This window comes from Oryx dammah, unplaced genomic scaffold, assembly GCF_014754425.2.
Source record: "Oryx dammah isolate SB20612 unplaced genomic scaffold, SCBI_Odam_1.1 HiC_scaffold_10, whole genome shotgun sequence".
Classification (NCBI taxonomy): domain Eukaryota; kingdom Metazoa; phylum Chordata; class Mammalia; order Artiodactyla; family Bovidae; genus Oryx; species Oryx dammah.
In genome coordinates this window covers 55,433,726-55,447,489 of record NW_024070194.1, presented here as the reverse complement: position 1 = coordinate 55,447,489, position 13,764 = coordinate 55,433,726, and the positions used below count along the sequence as shown (strand labels likewise).

General features: G+C 42.7%; 1 protein-coding gene across 2 annotated transcripts in view; it reads left to right on the top strand.

Moving 5' to 3' along the window:
• MCM10 (minichromosome maintenance 10 replication initiation factor) overlaps positions 1-10,473 on the top strand; it is a 30,383-nt gene extending 19,910 nt beyond the window's left edge. Inside the window, exons 14-20 of one of the 2 annotated variants that reach the window (XM_040248541.1) lie at positions 1,555-1,783; positions 2,690-2,831; positions 3,789-3,907; positions 5,430-5,543; positions 7,556-7,701; positions 9,584-9,626; positions 9,713-10,473. In XM_040248541.1, coding sequence (XP_040104475.1) covers positions 1,555-1,783; positions 2,690-2,831; positions 3,789-3,907; positions 5,430-5,543; positions 7,556-7,701; positions 9,584-9,626; positions 9,713-9,796 — 877 coding nt within the window. In that variant the 3' untranslated portion in view covers positions 9,797-10,473. The remainder of the gene's footprint in view (positions 1-1,554; positions 1,784-2,689; positions 2,832-3,788; positions 3,908-5,429; positions 5,544-7,555; positions 7,702-9,583; positions 9,627-9,712) is intronic. The other variant, XM_040248542.1, reaches the window with a different exon arrangement.
• The last annotated feature ends 3,291 nt before the right edge of the window (positions 10,474-13,764 follow it).

Below are 13,764 nucleotides of genomic sequence, written 5' to 3'. Positions count from 1 at the left end.
TGTAGTAATGAATGTCACTGTAGAAAAGAGAAAGTAATGACATACAAAGACAGTTTTGTGAAAAAGGAAAGTAGACTGTGGCCAGTTTGCCACCTGTTTCTCAGTTTTGTCAGTTAGGTTTTTTAATTACAGTCTGAGCCAGGGCATGGCTTCTGCATTTGTTCAGGTCAGTGATAAAATTGAGACACTGAGAATAGAGAGTCATTTGAGAGGCAAAATCAAGTGGAAATGGGTATGGAAAGTAAATGAATCAAAGATTCTTGAACTCAAGTTATTTGAATGGTAGTAAAAGCTACGGTCTGCAGGTACCCAGTGTACGCTGACCACCATGCTTTACACTGTACACGTGTCACATTGGTCCTTATCATAATCTGTGAAGTGTTATCCTTGTTTTGTGACTAATGTGACTGAAGACCAGAGAGCTAGTAGATGTTGGAGCCAAGTTTAAACTCACACTTACCTGTTCTACGCCAGTGTTGAACCATTGCTGTCTCAGACCTGGGCTCTTACAGGGTATGTGGTTCCATAGGGGGTAAAAGGCTATTACGAGTCAAGAACAGATGCTTTGAAAAAAATAGGGGAACAGATTTGGCCTCAGGCAGGTTATTTTGAGGTCCTGGTAGGCTGTTTATAGCAGTATTCATCAGGGGCCTACAGATGACATGAATGTATATGTATATACATATGTGGACCTTGTGGGGAGTGGAAAGTACCTGTCAGTTTAATGGCATTACAGTTTAAAGTTTTCCAAAGTTTTCCTAGCCAAACATAACTTATCTTTGGACAGCATCTGGTAGGCAGTTTGCAGACTCAGCCTAGAACTTACAGGAGTGAGGATAATATGGTAGTGAAAAGAAGACTGGCTCAGGATTACCTGGTACTAGTCCTCAGCCTGTCACTTAATGGGCAGTGGGGTCTTGGGCTTCAGTTTCTTCATCTCTACAATGAGAGGTTTGGACAAATGATTTCTGACCTTTGTTGTTTTTACATAGCCCTTGAAGCCACATATGAAGGGATGGGGAGATTCAAGAAGGAGGAGATATCTTATACAACAAAAATTAACATTGTAAAACTACTATAGTAGAAAAATAAAATATCTTAAAATTTTACAAAAGCCCATATATAAAATAATCAGTGTGAATTATATTAATAGCACCCTTCTTCTATGATTTCCAAATGTATCGTGCGTGTTACCTCATCCTAGTAGAATAAACAAAATACACAGATTCAGTGAGTTCCTGAAGCATCTCAGCTAACCAGAGGGCACAGCTCACCTTCAGGGCTGAAGATGCTCCATATACCGACCCCACTAGAAAGCCAATTGATAATCAGTTCTAAATTGGTGAAACAATTAGCATTTATTCAGTGAAAAGTCAGTTAACTGAAGAATTAGTGAGGTTAGTTTTGTTTTTACTGTGCGCTAATCTGAATAACCAAGGATGGAAAATTATTTTATTGACGACTACTTATCAGCTGGTGGCCTGTCTGTGGTCTCCCAGTCTGTGTGTTTTGTGCTTGTGTGCATAGTTTGTGACTGCCTTTTTCTTTATAAAGCTTTCTGCAAAGCTCCAGTGAAATCAAGAGCCCAGCTGTGCCATCCTCTTCTCAGCAGCCCCCTTGTCGATCTCCACCAACGGGGGCTGAATTCCCCAAGATGAAAGGAACCCCAGCCATGCAGATGCCCAAGCTTGGAAGAGGCATCTCAGAAGGAGATGATGTCCTCTTTTTTGATGAGTCACCACCACCAAGACCAAAACTGAGTGCCTTAGCAGAAGCCAAAAAGGTAACTGGCATCTGTTTTCTTCACCACTTGGACTTGTATTCTGTCAGACATAGCTGGTGCTTCAAACTTAATATACCTGTAACCAGAAAAGACAGTTACCTCATACCTATTTATTGAGCATGATAATTAGAGTCAAAGGAATTTTAAATGATAATTGGTATCAACAATGCCATTAATTTAATCCAAGAAAACTAGCCATTGTCTACATTATTTCTTGTCAGGCTGCAGGAGATAACATGGAAGAAATCTTACGTAGAAGCCTAGTCTGTAGACAGCTAGAAGCTAAATTGCTCTGATTGAAGTGGCAATTGGGGGTGGTCAGAACCTCTCCTCTTCCTGAGTCACGGAGCCCCCAACTTGAACCTGTCTTCTCTGTCCTAGTTAGCAGCTAGAATCACATGAAGAGCAAAGGCTAGCTGCAATGCAAATCCACACCTTCAGTAATAATAATAGCAATTACACACCTATGTTACTATTATTCGGTGTCTGATATTTGTGCATACGTGCTATTTACTGTGTATAAGTACATGCTTGGCTTGCATTATCTCATTTTATTCTTACAACTACAACCCTAAAAGATATGGTTGTCATCTTCATTTTACAAATGTAGAAACTGAAGCTAAACAATTAAGTCAGGTTATAAACTAGTAAGTGACAGACTTGGAATTGTTTTTTCTGTTCGAAACAAACTGAGATTTGGTTTGCTAACTTACAGACCTGTTTTCCCTTCTTTGAAGTTTTAATGATTGTGTTAATAATGCCAAGTAAAATGAAGATATATTTTGCTAATGTGTGTTTGAGAACTTCAAGAATTCACTGGTTAATTCATTGGAAAGGGATACAGAGCTACAGATGCCTATCTTATCGTTATAGATTTTTATCTCCCTCTCTTTTCTGTTTTCCTAGTTAGCTGCTATAACCAAATTAAGGTCAAAAGGCCAGATTCTTACAAAAACAGACCCAAATAGCATTAAGAAGCTAAAGGAACCCCAGGATGTCCTGGAAGTGAAGGAACGTGTAGAAAAGAACAGCACATTTTCTCCTCAAGGTACTGCAAATGGGAAGCTGTCCAGTGGGGAAAGACACTACTTACAGAGGAAACGTTCCAAACATAATCAGCCTGAAGGCTGAAAGACTGAAAGTGAAAGTTGCTCAGTCATGTCTGACTCTTTGCACCCCCATGGACTATACAGGCTATGGAATTCTCGAGGCCAAAATACTGGAGTGAGTAGCCTTTCCCTTCTTTAGGAGATCTTCTCAATCCAGGGATTGAACCCAGGTCTCCCGCACTGCAGGCAGATTCTTTACCAGCTGAGCCACAAGGGAAGCCCAATACTGGAGTGGGTAGCCTGTTCCTTCAGCAGATCTTCCAACCCAGGAATTGAATCGGGGTCTCCCGCCTTGCAGGCAGATTCTTTACCAACTGAGCTATCAGGGAAGCCCTCGACATCAAAAGTCATTATTTTTTTTGCACTTTTCCTCTATGGAGAGGACCTAAGTAGAATTTCTGCAGCTGGAACTGATTGTTTTTTATAATCACGTTGAATTAAAATGAAATTATGTACAGTTTAAAATCTTGAGATTACTCATTGTATCTTTGCACCTATATTTTAGTATAAAGATTTACTTTGCTTTAAAGGAGCAGACATTGTTTTAAATTGCCCTATTTTAATTTTTAAAACTGAAGCTGACAATTGTCACTTTAACCTCAATTTGTAGATAAAAATTTTGTTGTTGTTACCTCTTTTCATAATTGGCCCTTATTTTAAGGTGAAAAAGAGATTTTAATTTAGTGATCAAACCTGCCATCCCCTCCCTCCATTCTAGTTTGCACTTCTCAGTTCACTTCTTCTAAGAGCCTCCCTTTGTTGGTACCAGGGGAGGTAAATTCAGTTTGAAGGGCCTTATGGCGGAGAACACAGAGCTGGGGGAAGCTGAGTTGGTGAGGCACACTGACTCTCTGCAGTTCCTCTGTGACAGCTCACACTTTTTCATTCTGCTCTAGCTGAGGATGAATTGGAGCCTGCCAAGAAAAAAAGGAGAGAGCAACTTTCCTACCTGGAATCTGAGGAATTTCAGACAATTCTAAAAGCAAAATCGAGGCACACGGGGATCTTAAAAGAGGTAAGAAAGAGCCCAGAAGGGCGTAGGTAACAGAGCTATCCTCTGACTCGGGTGCTCTGTTATGGGACTCAGAATTTGTTCCTGTAACCTCAGCTGAAACATTAGTTGTATGTTGGTTTGTTTGAATTTATTTTGAAGAACAGGAATATTGCTAATAGATTTTAGCTTTGCCTTTGCTGCTTTGAAGAGTATCATTCAACATTATTTAAATTGACTTTGGTATTAAAGTGTTTGTCCATATTTTATAATAACTTAATATTGTATAAAAATATCAAGTTACTGTGTTGTACAAGATATCAAAGCACAGTTGTCCCTCCATAACCATAGGACTTGTCCGGTTGCACTTTAGGAACAGTCAGTGTATATTAAAACCATGCACAAGGGTTGTAGCTGCTACTGCTAAGTCACTTCAGTCGTGTCCGACTCTCTGCAACCCCATAGATGGCAGCCCACCAGGCTCCCCCGTCCCTGGGATTCTCCAGGCAAGAACACTGGAGTGGGTTGCCATTTCCTTCTCCAATGCATGAAAGTGAAAAGTGAAAGTGAAGTCGCTCAGTCGTATCTGACTCTTAGCGACCCCATGGACTGCAGCCCACCAGGCTCCTCCGTCCATGGGATTTTCCAGGCAGGAGTACTGGAGTGGGGCGCCATTGCCTTCTCCAAGTGTCATAGGGTTGTATATAAATAAGGCTATTAGGTTCAAAAGTTATAATAGGTTTTCCATCAACATGGATGCCCTGTAGAACATTCAGAACAATCCTTTGATGTATAAAGTACTGTTCCATGCACTGCAAAAGGTGTAGTGTTTGTGGTCCCTGTCAGTAGCAGGGGTAGTGGTCACTGAGATAACAGAAAAAGTGTTACAGCAGATTTTTTAAATATCCCTTATTTAGTGCCAGCATGCCAAATGATCTACCTCTTTTTTGGTTAATAAAGAACTAAGGAGACAATTAAATATTTTTCTACTGGACTCGAGACTTAGAAGAGAAGCTCAAGCAGACCCTGAAAGACTATAGAGCCAAGTTCCCTGGCACTTTATGCCTTGTTCAGCTGTGCTGACTTGAACTGTGACCACATTCTGTCATGAATAGCTCTCTGCCCTCATACCTATACATTGTTCCAGACAAGCAGGGATTGCTCCTTCCAAGTGCTTGGTCTGGGGAATAGAATCAAACAGATGGGGTACCATCACTGAGGAGGTATCCAACACCTCCCGTAAACTAGTCTGTGTTGGAACAACAGAAACATTACCCTTCTGGGGCACACTTGAGCTCATGACACTGCTAATCACATCAGTAGTTTAAGTTTGTGTTTAGTGTCTTACACATCACCAGATGCTTTCATGCCTTCTGTTTGTCCATTAAGGGCGTATTTCTACTTACCATCTTTTGGGTTGCAGTTCACTGAGCCATGCGTTCATGCAGTTAGCTTGTTTCTTCGGTCTGATTTGATTATTATTAAACAACTGCCTGAGTCTGTATCAGATTTGGTTCAAGGTCTTCTGGGTGTCATGTCTCTCTAGGCCGAGGCTGAGCTGCAGGAACGCTATTTTGAGCCTCTGGTGAAAAAAGAACAAATGGAAGAAAAGATGAGAAACACCCGGGAAGTAAAATGTCGAGTCGTGACATGCAAGACGGTGAGTGCGGGAGACAGCTCTCCCTGTGGCCTATCTGCGGGCTCGGTGACCTTGCAGGGTGTGGAGACTTGGCGGGGTGTGGGGCCATGTTTTGTGACCAGAGTCCTGCCTGGGTTTAGGGTCGTTTAATTAGGCAGGACCCCAGTGTTCTCTCCTCCTCAAGTTTTTTTGGTTTGTTTTTGGCTGTGCTGGGTCTTCGTTGCTGCGTGGGCTCTTCTGTAGTTGCAGCCATTGGGAGCACTGCTCTCTAGTTACAGTTTGGCTTCTCATTACAATGGCTTCTCTTGCTGCAGAACACAGGCTCTAGGGAGCACGGGATCCAGTCATTGCGGCTTGTGGGCTCTGGAGCACGGGCTCAGGAGTTGTGGCGCATGGACTTAGTGGCTCTGTGGCATGTGGGATCTTCCTGGCCCAGGGATTGTACCCATCTCTTGCAGGTAGATTCTTTACACTGAGCCACCAGGGAAGCCACCCTTCTCAATTTTTAACATGTCCTCAATCCTTAGTTTCCAGTCCCTGGGGACTTAATTGAAAAATTTGACTTGACATCAGATGTGATAACTACTTTTATTCCCTTCTGCTCAGGGCCTAATGTATATGTCCCCCGGAAAAGTTCTTTCTGTGCATGTTTCCTGGCATTACCATTCCTTTTGAATATACCTGCATGACTAATCAGCATTGTGAGCCTGTGTAAGAGGAAGAGACTTAGCTTACAACTTTCTCTGACTTTATTTTTAAAACCTTAGATTCTCCTTTATATTTGGGGGGGGGGGGTGGGCAGCACTGAACCAACTACTCCTTTGAAAAAGTGCAGTTAGTAAAGCCTTTACCTTAGAGGACAGCTTTTCCTCTGACAAGATGGCCATATTAGGAGAGAGCTGGTGCATTCCTTTCCTGTTGCTGCTTAACAAGTGACCACCAGCTGGGGCCTCAGAACAGCACAGATATATTATCTCACAGTTCTATAGGTCAGAATTTTATGTGGGTTTTGCTGGGGTGAAATCCAGGTGTCAATAGGGTACATTCCTTTCTAGAGTTCTAGGGGAGAATCCGTGTCTTGCCTTTTCCAGCTTCTAGAGCTTGCCTGCATACCTTGACTTGTAGCCCCTTCCTCCATCATCAGAATCATCAGTGGGAGGTGGGGTCCTCTCAGTGCATGGCTCCAACCTCCTTTCCTCTCTCCCACTCTTGAGGATTCTTGTGAATCCTTTGGGCCCACCTGGACAATCCAGAATAATTTCCCAATCTTAAAATCAATTGGTTAGCAACCTTCATTCCAGCTGCAACCTAAATTCCCCTTGGCCAGTAACATAACATACTTGTGAGTTCCAGGGAATAGGGTGTGCATATCATGAGAGGATTATTTTGCCTAACACAATTGGCATACCACTGTACTCTGCCCCCTTTGAGGCTGCCAAGGCCAAAAGTTGTTCATCTAGACTCAGTGTGATTACCAAAAATTACATAGCACTGTCCTGACTCTGTTTCAACCCTCTCCTACCATTTCTTGTTCTGTTCAGTCCTTTTTAGGATCAAAATTACTTAAGATCTTTCTTGGTTTTACTGCTTATGAAATAGGAGTAGTAATAAGCTTATAATCCTTTTCAGAGGCCTTGTAAGAGAAAGTGAAAAAGCAGTTCATCATCCTTCCTAAATAGGCCCCATGCCTATAACCTGTATATAATCAGGGACTAGAGTGAATACAAGGTAGACCAACTGAAGCTACTTAGAAATTTCCAGTCCTTTTCTTCCTTCTCCTTAGCTATTGTCTTGATGTCACAGAAGATTACTGTGAATTTTATACCTGAAGTTGGGGCAAACATGAGAAAAAATGGTATTAATAGGGGAAAGTCAAGAAATCACAGGGATCACTGCACCTGAAAGATGGTAACTCCACTAGTCACTGCCTGGTAGTGACAAGAGAACAGAAGTTCTGAGGAACAGGCCGCATGGCAGCTGGCTCCTCTCTCTTTAAGAGCTCTTGACCAGATCTTTGCGCTGGTTCTGTGCAGTGTGCCTACACCCACTTGAAGCCTCTGGAGACCTGCGTCAGTGAGCAGCATGACTACCACTGGCATGACGGTGTGAAGAGGTTTTTCAAGTGTCCCTGTGGAAACAGAACTATCTCCCTTGACAGACTCCCCCAGAAGCACTGCAGGTATGAGAATTCCTGGGGTTCTTGGTCCCATAGGCCTCCTGAACCTTTTTGCAATTCCTGGGTGATGCTCTTCCCTAGAAACTTCAGACGGTCCTTGACCCCGAGAGGGTCAGCCTTGTTCTGTGCCTCCTTACAGCTCCTGGGTATCCCCAACTGCTCCTGGAGGGAAGGGATCCTCCCCCTTTCATGACTGTACCCCCAGTACTAAATATAGTGCCTGACACTAGGTTATCAGAAATGTTTGTTGACTAAATGGAGCTTGGGTGGTGGGTTGTATGATGTTGAGTCTTTGGAACTTGAGGCAATTTTGCTATCGCTTTTAGTCTTCCCAAGAATGTTTCACCAGCATATCCTCACTACTTTTTGTTGTTGTTCACTTATTTCATTTGGGTTGTTGTTTATTTCCTGGAGCCCAAACTTCACTCTCATGTCAAGTTTCTCCATGGCTGATTTGGAATGAGGGTGGGGGTGGAGGAACCCAAAGCCCGTGCTGGTTCATCCCCTTGTCAGAGCTGGTTTGTGCATTTTTTTTTAACAATTGAGATTCGAATTGTTTAAAGTACCTATTCATATATTGATACTTGACTTCTCTCCAAAATATTGTAACAGCAAGAGCTTATGTAAAACAACAGAGTATCAGAGAAATGTGATCATTAAGGATAAGCAGTAAGTGCAACCCAAATGAAAGAATATGATGCTTTTCAGCCCCCAGGTGGCACTGTTACTTTGTTAAGAACTTGTGCTTTCTCTGGTGTCTCTCTTGTCAGTTCTTAATCTAGAGCAGAAATGGGCAAACTTTTTCTGTAAAAGGCCAAATGGTAAATATATTAGGCTTTGCCAGCCCTGTTTCACCACTACTCAAACATGTTGTGCCAGTTATAGGTAATACTCAAATAGACATGGCTGTGTTTTAAAAAATTCATGAAAACTGTGGCAGGCTGGAGTTGGCCCATGTGTTATAATTGTCTGACAGTGAGGTGTGTAATATCATCATTGATCTGGTAGTAGGCTGTGAAAGTTCTCTCAATAGATATTAAACAGGTCTGTAGCTGGGGAAGGTGATGGAGAGGCTCCGGGCTAAGTCCTTTGCAGCTGATGCTCAGAGTAGGGATGGGGTGGCCCTATGCCCAAGACCCTCTCAGATCCAAGGCTCCTGGGAGCCACAGTCCCATGACTTTACTGTATTTCATTTGTTTCTCTCTCCCCAGTGTAACATTGCTAGAAAATAAGCTTTCCCCATAGTATCCCCCTGCCTTCTCAGGGTTGGATGCAACTACCATGTTAAACAATGAGAATGAGTCTCTAGGCCCTTTGACTAAAGAGAGTGAAAAATCTCTGGACCAAGAAAAGATTTTCTTCCTGTTGTGTTGCTTTGGCCTCAAACTTAACAGTGACCTTTCAGTGGAAAAGTTACTGTCTTCCCTGTTCTAACTACTGAAAACGAGGAAGCATTGTTTAAACCCGAAGGAAGAGTAATCCTCTCTTACCACAACCGTTGAGTTCCAGAAAAGGAGAAAGGAACAAGCCATGGGCTTCTTGTCACTGTAGGCTGGCTTTCTCAATCTGAGGGTCATCCCGGTGACCTTCCCTAGAAACCAAGCTCGCTCTCCTCGCCTGTAGAGTGTATAGCCCTATGCAGCCCTACCATTTGAAATTCCTTTTCTGAAGTATCTGGCTTTTGACACACTTCAAAACCGTTGCTCAGATCACTGACGTGTGTATTTTTAGTAGCAGTAGAATGTAAACTGGAATATGAATCTCATCTTAGTGAGCTTCTGCTTAAATGAGGCGGATCTCCCCCAAAGTGCAAGGAGCACTATTATCTTCATGTATGTGGACCTGTAACCTCATCACTGAGTCAGTCCCATCTTTTCTGTTTCAGTAATTGTGGCCTCTTCAAATGGGAACGGGACGGAATGTTAAAGGTATGTCATCTGTAAGGTGATAGATTTTAGTGACCCATGCAAATACTGTTGACCCATTTCTTATTAAACTGTTTCTGTTTTTCTAGGAAAAGACAGGTCCAAAGATAGGAGGAGAAACCTTGTTACCAAGAGGAGAAGAACATGCCAAATTTCTGAATAGCCTTAAATAGCCCTGACTTCAAACAGGTACCCACAGTGTACATTGCCCCTTGTGGTTCTGGAAAAGCAAAGTTTTGGCTCTGAATTGCCCATGTTCCTGATTGACACAGTCGAATACTGTTAAGCCTATGACTTTTCATTGGTTTAACGTCAAATTTAACATGACCTTTAAGTGGAAAATCGAGATACCAAAAGGTAGATAAAGAGTTGTGTTTCTCTGTCTCTTGGGTTATAGAGTATACGTATCACTTCTTAATCACAGTAAGGTTCTGTTATGTGGATAGCCAGAGGCAAAAGAATGAATTTAGCTCAGGTAACCTGCCTAACTTCTGTGCTTCAGTTTCCTCATCAGTAAAATGAGGAAGGTTGGACTAAATGATCTTGAAATGTGCACTCAAAACTCTAAAGTTAATATAACATTTTGCCATTTAGAAAATTATGACCATCACCCTTGATATAGTCTCACTATGTTAATATTAAAACCCAACTTCCTTCTGTTGATTCTGCTGTTACCTCCATTTTTTGTCCTTGGAAATCAAGTCACTGACCCATGTGGCATTTCAGTTCATATCTATATGGTTCTTTGTGCCCTTACATTATTGTGGAGCTCTGTAATAGAAATACCTAAAATTTCATCATTTTAAAATACGGTTTTGTTTAAATATGGCTTAAAGAAACTGAAACCTCTAACCAAAACAACTGTAAAACTAGAGAAACCATGAAACCCAATTGTAAAACAGAAGCATCTCACAAAGAGAATCCTGTGGAGTTTCCGATTTACAGATATTATTAGACACACTAATAATTTTAGATCCAGGATCACTGGGACGTGTGGTTACGCTCAAGTTGGGCCCTTCTGCTCACTCGTTCTGGAACTGTGGCTGAGGTGCCCGTCCTCAGTTTCCCCATCAGCAAAATGAAGGTGATGATGTCTTGGTGGCATGAACTCTTGTGAGATGGTGTATGTGTGCAGGAGCACAGTAGGTGTGACTTTTGTCATCAGTGAGAGAAGTGGAGCTTCCCAGGTAAGAGCACAGAGGCCTGAGATGATGTGGGCACCTGGACAGAAGGATGATGGTGGAGGTGGACAGTTGTGGATGACCTCAAAGGAACAGACAGATTGTGCTGGAGAGGGAGTCCAGGGTCATGCTCTGGGTTAGGTAACTAACTGCATGGATGTTGAGAAAAAACTGAAGGGATGGGAGGTAGATAGCCCAGACATTCAGATGCACCAGGCTCCCCACCCAGGGAAGATCAAGGTGGTGACAGGACCCAAGTCTGGGGCAGCTTAGCCGCCAGGACAACACCCATACAGTCTGAGGTTGCAGTGGGCTCATGGGAATGTGGACTGTGAAGTGAAGTGAAAGTCACTCAGTCGTGTCTGACTCTTTGTGACCCCATGGACTATACAGTCCATGGAATTCTCCAGACCAGAATACTGGAGTGGGTAGCCTTTCCCTTCTCCAGGGGATCTTCCCAACCTAAGGATCAAACCCAGGTCTCCCATGTTGCGGGCAGATTCTTTACCAGCTGAGCCACAAGGGAAGCCCAAGAATACTGAAGTGGGTAGCCTATCCCTTCTCCAGCAGATCTTCGCGACCCAGGAATCAAACTAGATTCTTTATCAACTGAGCTCTGAGGGAAGTCCAGTGTGAACTGTAACCACATTGTATACAAACATTAGGTGCTCAGTAAGCTTCTAAAGAAATAGCAGTTTTAAGAGCACCAAGGGCTAGAAGAATGCAGTCAGCATTCCAGATAAGGCAGGATGGGTTCTCATTGAATCAGCTCCATCTTGTCTTGCACCCAACTCAGAGGTACCCATAACGTCTTAGGTCTTTGCCTGAACCAGCCCAGGTTTTGGTGTCACCAGCAAGAATTAGGGTATATGACTCTGGCAGGGCCGCAAGCAGAAAAATAGATGGGGAGGTGTTACTCATCGAAGATCCTATCCAGGTCAGTCTTCAAACACAGATAAAAATGTTGAGGATTGGCTTTCAGAGCAAAACAAAGGGTGGGGTGGCAGCACGTGGGGGTTTCAGTGAACCGAAAGGGACCGAGTTACGAATTATTTTAAGCCAGGTCATGGGTACATGGAGACTGGTGCTTGTGTCTGTATTATCATATATGTTTTAAAGTATCATGATGAAAGGTAAAAACAAGCAACTCCAGTTTTTCTTCTCTGTGATACCCACCCATTATCCCTGGGGACAGTTACTGCTCCTTTCTCCAGTCTATTGCTGTATTTTGAGCGTTGCTGTGGCAGAAAACTTATTGTAGTGGGTTTGTTTATCCACAATATATTATATGATATGATATAAATATATATTTATCCACAAATATACAAGCTGCTAGCTTGTATATTTTAGTGTGGTTCAATTTCCAGGTGCCAAGCCCAGTGCTATACTACTGGTGTTCAGTGAATGTTGGGTGGATGGAGAGTTTAAAAATTGTGAATACAAGGAACTTAATAAATGTTTTCTGAATTGTTCAATGCTGTAAACATGCTGCACTCAATACGCCAACAAATCTGGAAAACTCAGCAGTGGCTACAGAACTAGAAAAGGTCAGTTTTTGTTCCATTCCCAAAGATAGGCAGTTCCAAAGTAATGCTCAAACTACCGCACAATTGCACTCATCTCACACGCTAGCAAAGTAATGCTCAAAATTCTGAGGCCAGGCTTCAGCAGTATATGAACCATGAACTTCGGATGTTCAAGCTGGATTTAGAAAAGGCAGAGGAACCAGAAATCAAATTGCCAACATCCGCTGGATCATTGAAAAAGAAAGAGAGTTCCAGAAGAACATCTACTTTTGCTTTATTGACTATGCCAAACCCTTTGTGTGGATCACAGGAAACTGTGGGAAATTAAAGAGATGGGAATACCAGGCCACCTGACCTGCCTCCTGAGAAATCTGTTGCAAGTCAACAAGCAACAGTCAGAACTGGATGTGGAACAACAGACTGGTTCCAAATAGGGAAAGGAGTAAGTCGAGGCTGTATATTGTTACCCTGCTTATTTAACTTATATGCAGAGTACATCATGCAAAATGATGGGCTGGATGAAGCACAAGCTGGAATCAAGATTGCCGAGAGAAATATCAATAACCTCAGATACACATATGATACCACCCTTGTGGCAGAATGTGAAGAAGAACTAAAGAGCCTCTTGATGAAAGGGGAGAGTGAAAAAATTGGCTTAAAACTCAACACTCAGAAAACTAAGATTATGGCATCCAGTCCCATCACTTCATGGGAAATAGATGGGGAAACAGTGTCAGACTTTATTTTTGGGGGCTCCAAAATCACTGCAGATGGTGACTGCAGCCATGAAATTAAAAGACACTTACTCCTTGGAAGAAAAGCTATGACCAACCTAGACAGTGTATTAAAAAGTAGAGACATTACAAAGGTCCATCTAGTCAAGGCTATGGTTTTTCCAGTAGTCACGTATGGATGTGAGAGTTGGACTATAAAGAAAGCTGAGTGCCAAAGAATTGATGCTTTTGAACTATGGTGTTGGAGAAGACTCTTGAGAGTCCCTTGGACAGCAAGGCAATCCAACCAGTCTATCCTAAAGGAAATCAGTCCTGAATATTCATTGGAAGGACTGATGCTGAAGCTCAAACTCCAATACTTTGGCCACCTGATGCGAAGAACCAACTCATTTGACAAGACCCTGATGCTGGGAAAGATTGAAGGCAGGAGGAGAAGGGGACGACAGAGGATGAGATGGTTGGGTGGCATCACTGGCGTGATGGACATGAGTTTGAGTAGGCTCTGGAAGTTGATGATGGACAGGGGCAGCTGCGGTCCATGGGGTCACAAAGAGTCAGACTCTACTGAGCCACTGAACTGAACCGATAGGTCAGACATGCAGGCTACTTCATTTAGGAGAGTCCTCTGCTTGGGCAACCTGAGTTTGCAAACGCCATTTGACCCAAGTGAATGCCACCTAACTCTAGCTAGAAATAATAC